We start from the raw sequence: 7,631 nt of genomic DNA, 5'->3' as shown, positions 1-7,631 counted from the left end.
ACAATCATTTGCTCTGGCAGCTCGTTGCTCACCGGCCTTCCCCCTCGTTCCCTGCCAACCCATCGTAAAATGCAGTGCAATCAACTCATCTGTCAATCCCCAAGCCACTGTTTTGTGTCTCAACCATCGCCAAGAAAAATTGACCAAAGTAATCACCTACTAATTTCAAAAGACCCGATCCACGTTGCAGCCTTCAATGTTTGCACTCTATGTCGAATTGGGCGACAGGTGTTCCTTGCTGAAACCTTACTTTCCCTCTCCGTCGATGTATGTTGTGTCTCCGAAACACGCATACAAGCCCCCGCTTCGGTTGTGCTCCTCAAGCTGCTTAGAACGAGCCAGGTCGTCGTGGGGGCCCGATTAGGGCCTCGCTTCACGCCAGCACTACGCGTGTCAAAGGAAAGCAGTTCCACTCATCGAATTTGATAAATTTCAGTAGTTGAAGAGTACCAAGCTGATCTGGCTGGGAAGTTACTGGAAACGCACAGTCATGTGAACGACGAAGATCGCTTGTATTGAATGGAGGCGTTTTAAAGAAGCAATGCTGTTAGCTTTCAGAACTGTTTGTCCAGTCTATCTGACTCGACTCAATGAACATTGGATATCTTCAAGATCAGCAGATATTACTTCTGTCAGAAAAGCCAAACCGGAAAATAACGACTATGATGGCGCATGCAAAGCCCTCAAACACCGGATAACCAGGAGCTTGAAGAATGGAAGAGAACGCTGGTGGACTTCGAAGGCCCAGGAGATTGAGAAAGCTTTTCCTACAGGCAAAAGCATTCTCGCCCTGTTCTAACTGATTCGATTAACCGGCCAAAAAAAGACAGGTGTCAGTGAGACAGTATGCGAAAAGACGGAACAGTAATTCACTCCCTCAATCGAAACTTTGAGCGATGGGCTGAACACTTCCAAAAACAGTTCATCTGGTCTTCTTCAGAACAACCATTGGAAAAACCAAACGGGCCCGAATGTAACATTAATACCAACTTGCCACCCGCAACCGAAATCCATTGTGAGAGTTTAATCCTGAAGTGTGACATAGTACCTGCTCTGGATGGTCTGGATGGTCTGCACCCCGCTCTCTTCAAAGAAGGCCCTGGTGAACACTTTGATGACCATACTGCAGAAAATTTGGAACGAAAACAGAATATCAACCGAATGGAGCATCTCGATCCTCATCCCAGTTTTCAAAGAGGGAGGAAGAACGTCATTTTGGAACCATCGTGGTATCAGCCTGGTATCCGTTGCATTTAAGGTGTTCCCTGACATTAGTTTGGGCAAACTGATGGATTATCGGGCGAGATAGATTCATGAGAATCAAGCTTGGTTTTCGCCCTGTTCGTGGATGCATAGACCTTATCTTTACATTGAGACAAATTCTTGAAAGTGCCACTCCTTCAGACGTCTCACGTTGGTTATTTTTCTGGATTTGAAAGCTGCTTTTGATTCTGTCGATCGTCAGCAACTTTGGCAGTGTCTGGTGATCAAATGCGCCCCTTCCAAATCTATCTCTCTTACGAGGACGCTGTGTGCGAACTCCTGTGGGTGCGTGCGAGTATACGGGGAGTTCTCGCCTGAGTTCACCGCGTCCAGTGGTGTAAGACAAGGCTGCACTGTCTCACCCTTCCTCTTCAACGTTGTTCTTGATATGCTGCTTCAAATTTATCTTCCAGCCTCTGAAACCTCGGGAGTCTTATTGCTCCCGGATCTTTCGCTCATAGACACTGAGTATACAGAGTATACTTGGTTCAGACCCCTCTCAACTGCAAATTATTTTAAACAACCTGAATAACTCTGTCGCATGTTTTGGCATGCGCTTCAAACTCATAATTGTAAAGTTCTGTTACAAGACTGTTACAAGAATTGCGGGCGGGCCAATAATCGTGGTATATAAATTTATTTGGGAAGCTGTATAAATTCCGGAGGACTGGCTGGAGATGAGATAGTTTCTCGAATCGGAAAGGCCAGGAGAGCTTTTGCCAAACTTTGACAACCATGGTGCAAAAAGGACCAGTTTGTCTGTTAAAGGAAGATCTTACACTACTGTGTTGCAATCCACGCTGCTTTATAAATCAGAGACGTGGCTCCTACGCGCAGGGGACATAAGGAAAACATCAGTATTTGACCATCCGCGTCTCCGACGCATTGGTCAGGTCTGGTGGGAACATCGGATTAGTAATGTTGAGGTGCCGCAGATGATCTTGGGAAGGATGAACTCTCTTGCAATAGATGAATTACTCACTCTTCACAGGTTGCGCTGTTTGGGACATGTACTCTGCATGCCAGAAGACCACCTGCCTCATATAACTCTTTTTTTAGCCCTATGCTGCGTAGAAGTGACCGAGTGGTGGACAGTGTATGACCTGTAGACGAAGTGCGAAAACAGTAACCAGTAAACTTAGTTTCCACCCCCAAGGATTCGTTGTATGTCCCACACTCCAGTTTTCCGGTAATGGAAATAGTAGCAGCTGGAATCAATGTGCCTGTGGTACACTGTTCACAGCTGAGAACCGAATTGAGTTGATTGACAGAATGAGCATCTAGACCACTGAGCTTTTGCCCCTCATCTGATTTGACTCGGATGCTATACACTGTTACACTTACTGTCCATGTGAGCTTCTATACGAATACTGATCGCTCTGTGCGACGACTGCCACTAGTATCAGACAAGAAAAAACATTCAAGGTAAGGGTCTGAAATCATAGAGGTAGTTAAGGCTACTTCGTTTCACTCAAGTCGTAAAGCAAGCCCAGTTGTTCCGTTCACGATGAAGATTGAATACACTACTACACAAATGAGGTTGAAAGAATCGAATACCCATTATTATCTTGTTGGCACACCCGGATAACTGAGAGTGCCCTGGTGATGAAGGTTTTACTTCCAACTTTTGCTACCTTTTGCTTGGCTTAACTGCTCAGTTTGAATTCATTTGCAAGGTTTCTGGACCGTCCATTTTTATGCTTAGGGATGTGCTCATGTTCCTACAATAAGTGGGCTACTTGTTATGAATTATTCAGACTGTTTAAGACTGTGGGCTTCATTGGTGCCCTGACGCAGGTCTGTGTTCACTGATTGTTGCAAACGTGCTTGGGATGGAAATTCACCTTTGCAAGTCGATAAAAAGTTTATGAAGGCAATCTAGGTGGACATACGTTAATGAAAAAAGCACTTCCTATGTTGAGTAGACCACTGTTTGTTGTTCACACTGAAGAGTTTTTTTTTACTGCACATTGAGTGCTTAGCATTTGCAATTAGACACTCCTAAATCCTCTTTACTTTGTCCGTTCTCCTGACAACCAGCTACCATGTGAGTCATCCTATCACTTAAAAACCCATGCACAATTGTAGCGCCGGCTCACTTATTTCATTTAAAGGAGATTGGGTTGAATCTTGGTAACCTTGACTTTTTTCCCAGAGCTAATCTGATGGCTGTCAGATGATAGGTCATTCGTCCCCTTGTATCAAATAACAAGTGAACTATCGTAGGACTGACTGGTACTCCTGTGATCCGAATGTTAGTAAGTTGCAATTAACAAACGGTGTCATGTGGTTTATTCTTCTGACATGTGGCTGTTTGGAACAACCCCTCGCATTACTGAGGTTTTGGGGATCGGGCTTGAATTTCCGGCCTAGGGCCGGATCCTCCATGAAGATCTCTGATTGGTGAGAATAATTTATGAAGTCACGATTTGTCCAATTGTCAAGAATGATTTCCGATCATTGGAATAATAACATATATTGAACACACTCAACCACAACTTTGTTCTGTGTATAGCAACGTGAATACATCCGTTTTTCAGTGGTGTCACAGGATAGTGAAAATTGGTTCATTGACCAGCATACAGAATGTGGGAACCTCGAGATGGTGAAACTAAAATGCGAACGGATTCAGAACCGCCAGCGTTCTTCTTTCTTTTCTGACACCACACATCTTATTTCCCTATGCTCTCGAGGGAACATTCACAACACATCCGATTCGCCTACTTTGCACACGCGCGTATGTTCGTGTGTCAACGGCCATGTCGGCTCTAGCACGGTTACAACGGACTATATTTCGTTTGCTGACAGGTCTACAGTATTGTAAATCCCCCAGAGGATGAAAAGGAGTACGAGACAACAACTGTCGGATCCTGACTTGTATCAGGAACAGAATGGGGCTAAGAACGATGGGTTTTTTATTTGGAGTTAAAGGATGAATAGTGCCGTAGTGAAAAGAAGTTTTAAAAAGAAATTTTCGGCTAAAGTGTGAATAAAAATGGAGTCCAAAAATACGTATCCAGATCAACTTTGTTTGAACAACCCGCTCCAGGCTTGCCCCTAGCAATGTTATCAGTAGAAAATAATGGCTGTTATTATAACTTGTTGGCAGTGCATAGCTATGGCCCTGGCAGCCAGAACAAGCAAACATACCGCCCTCTATCGCCCTCTATCTAGCCAAAACAGATTTCGTTCAAAGCCTTGAATCAATCCATACACACTATTCATCTGTCAACCTATTCGCTTGTTTGAGGGTAATAACTCAATTACGTGCAGCTTGTACTGATTGTGTAAAGCTTCATAATTGGTATTTACTGGTTCAAACCGCGCCCCGGTTGACCTTATTTAGAGTGAAAACCGATACAGATGCTTCCGCACTGGGATGAATTTTTTGAGTTTTCTTCAGAAAAAGATCGCACGAACCCTGTTTATCCCTTTCAGAAACCGTCGAAAGAAACGGCTTGAGTAGTGAGGTTTTCCAAGGGGATAAACTGTTTACAGAATGTTCATTCGGGTGCGAAAGTCCCACTAAACTAGGACGCTTCCTATTTATTCCTCAATTAATTGGACTTTCACACCTTCATCCCACTCGTCTTATGTAAATGGTCAACAAGTGCATGTTTTTCTGACCTGGTCAAAAGTGCAGAGGCTTTTTTATTCCTTTATACGTCCCCGTTGCAGAAAGTAAATCCACTGCCAGGTTGGGGTCGTCAGTAGACTTTGGCGGTCGGCTTATATTTCGTCGCAAATGACCCGTTGAAAACACCGGCCGATTCCAAGTATATTTGCAGTAGTTGGTAGAAATAGTGATTGCATAAAGACTAAAAATTTCCAGACAAGTGTGGCTGTTGTTGTGTGGAGGCTAGTGGCATCTTCCATCGACTGGCTGTTTTGAGAGTGCGACGCCCGAATCGGTTGGCAGTTTGTAGCTCGGATGCGTTGACTGCTGGATGATCAAGCGACAGCTGATCTGTTCGTCAGCCGTTCTTTTTGCAACCAAAAAGGCCTCACCAGTTCACTCACCGACCTCTTTCAGAATGGTGACAAGTTCGGCAATAATGGGTGCGCATGTTTGCTTGATACCATTTCTTGCTGAAATCAATCTACGCGCGCCTCGACCTGGTATCGTTTTGGCCTATATTGCTCTCCAGACTCATTTGTTCGTCTGTTGCTGGTCAAGAAACACTTTTGTTCCTGGCCTTATTTCCCTCACTGGGCTACGGCGGAAAAAAAGAACTGTGCTTCACAAAGGAGATGCGCTAGCAAGACTTGAACAGGCCCGACGTTCAACGTACGGCTGGGTGGCCCGTGCATCAATGTTCCAACAGTTATCCATTCCAGAAATCCTCTTTTAAATGGGGGTCGTTTCTCCCTTAGTGAAATGCGGTCAGCACCTTGCTGAGTTCTCGATTTTAGGGACTTCATCTTTTGCAGCAGGTTAACACATGTTTAAGATCTCTTGTTAACTTAAAGGCTTAAACTACAATAAGACATGCCCTGCGCGGTTTCCAATATATTGGATTCCCCGTGAAAACTACAATGATACCATGACAAACGTTAGACAATAGCCTTATTCGCATTATCACTTGAATGAGCTGATAGCAGTTTGCATCGAAATCTAGCATGCGGTTATCTGAGTGACCACTGCCGTAACGATGGAAGTTTCTAATACCAATACCCCGCAACGACCATTTTACTGAGGACGGGATATCCTAAGTAGAGTAAGCAATCAAGATATTTCGTTGTCCATTTCTAACGATATCGTGATCCACATTAACCATCTGATCTTTGGAGGCGTTCGCAGCACAGTTTTAAGGTTCACTTCCAGTCGCCGCTCCATTGTACTTTTGCGTAGTAATGTTTTTTTAAAAATACTGAGTTATCTGGTTCTTCTTATAATAAAATAGGGAACCATATCCTAGGTTCCCTTTTTATTTTTTAAAGAGTACAGAATTCAGGTATGCGAGACAAATTTTCAAGCCTTTTCGATTCTGTGTTATCAAGTGGTACCCTACGTGATAGTTTACCGACAAGCATCGGTGCCAATCGAAGATCTAGCGCGAAATGACGGATGATAGGACTGAACACAGTAACTATGATAGAAACGTCTGGTAAAAAAGCCTGATTTATTTTAAGATTGGACCTTGATGGGTTTGGGTCCATCCGTGCATTACATTAAACTTGAGGAAAAAGCGATTCCTGGATGAAAAACTGATAGAGGCAACGAAGGTGTTGCTTCACTGTCCAACCATTTTCATGGCTGTACAAATCAAGTCAGACTGATATTTTCCGTGTGTCTAGACATATTCGTATTGAGAAGCAATGGGATTTTATCAAATTACTCGGTAGCAGAAAAGTGAAGCAGTGAACAAAAATTAAAATTAAATTAAATGGCCAGTCTCAAACTCTTTATTGTTATGATAGGCTGCCTCTCAGGTGAGTTGTACATCTGAAGACACCATCCCATTAACCTAGTTTGAAGAGCAGTTTGTGTATCTGTCATAAGAAAGCGTGAGCTATATTTGTTGCTGTTCGATTAAAGTAAAACTCAGTCGTTATGGGTCTCGAAATGCACTAATCAATTTGTGAGCCACCAAATTTGTACGTTCCACCACAGCAAGGGCTCTGCTCCTCATCTGGCAGCCAAAGTTAGCCTATGTAGTTAAACCATAAAAACATTGCAGTGTTGAAAAGTGTGCAAAAACAGTGGGGATAACTGCGCTTCTTAAACCAACGCATCTGAGTAAATATTTCGTGATTAAAGGTCTGATGCAAAGTTGTTTACATATGCCTTCCTAGCTAGTGCTAAATGAATCTAGTTTGACCACATGACCTCGTCAAAAAAACAGTTAGTTTTTGTAAAGGTCGAGAGGTCGCGGACTCGAAGCTATCGTGAGATGCGCTTTTTTCACGAAGTGAATGTACAATGCTTTTTGGCCTTTCAGCAAAGATTGGTTTTACCTACAGGACAAAATTTCCACCATTAACTACCTTGTAAAACACGGTTTTTCGTAAACCATGGAGTCACAAAATGGTGCAATCACCTCAGATTTCACCTATCATCTGAAGTACAAAGTGTAAGCAGATTCCAGAGGACCAATCTATGTGTTAGAAGGCGGGAGAACAGTGATCGGAAACCGAGAAAGCGGACCCTTACATAGGATGGGAAAGCAAAGCACAGAATATCTGAATTGCATGGCTCAGACCCCGTACGTTACGGAAGAAACACTATCCCAAAACAAATACTCTTTGGTTTAAAACTATACTAGTTCGAGTTAGTTCTAATTATGCCAGGAAACTATGATAATCTGTTTCTCAAAGGACCTACTTTCAAAAAGGCTAACTAACCTTGATTATAATCCTTTCCCTAC

General features: G+C 43.3%; 1 protein-coding gene across 1 annotated transcript in view; it reads left to right on the top strand.

Moving 5' to 3' along the window:
• Positions 1-1,313: 1,313 nt before the first annotated feature.
• T265_14395 (hypothetical protein) overlaps positions 1,314-7,631 on the top strand; it is a gene marked incomplete at both ends in the record, with an annotated part of 8,137 nt that continues 1,819 nt past the window's right edge. Inside the window, 3 exons of the mRNA XM_009173430.1 lie at positions 1,314-1,413; positions 1,440-1,740; positions 1,967-2,359. Coding sequence (XP_009171694.1) covers positions 1,314-1,413; positions 1,440-1,740; positions 1,967-2,359 — 794 coding nt within the window. The remainder of the gene's footprint in view (positions 1,414-1,439; positions 1,741-1,966; positions 2,360-7,631) is intronic.

Source organism: Opisthorchis viverrini (assembly GCF_000715545.1).
Source record: "Opisthorchis viverrini unplaced genomic scaffold opera_v5_185, whole genome shotgun sequence".
Classification (NCBI taxonomy): domain Eukaryota; kingdom Metazoa; phylum Platyhelminthes; class Trematoda; order Opisthorchiida; family Opisthorchiidae; genus Opisthorchis; species Opisthorchis viverrini.
The sequence above is the reverse complement of the archived record's forward strand: the minus strand, read 5'-3'. Positions and strand labels throughout refer to the sequence as shown.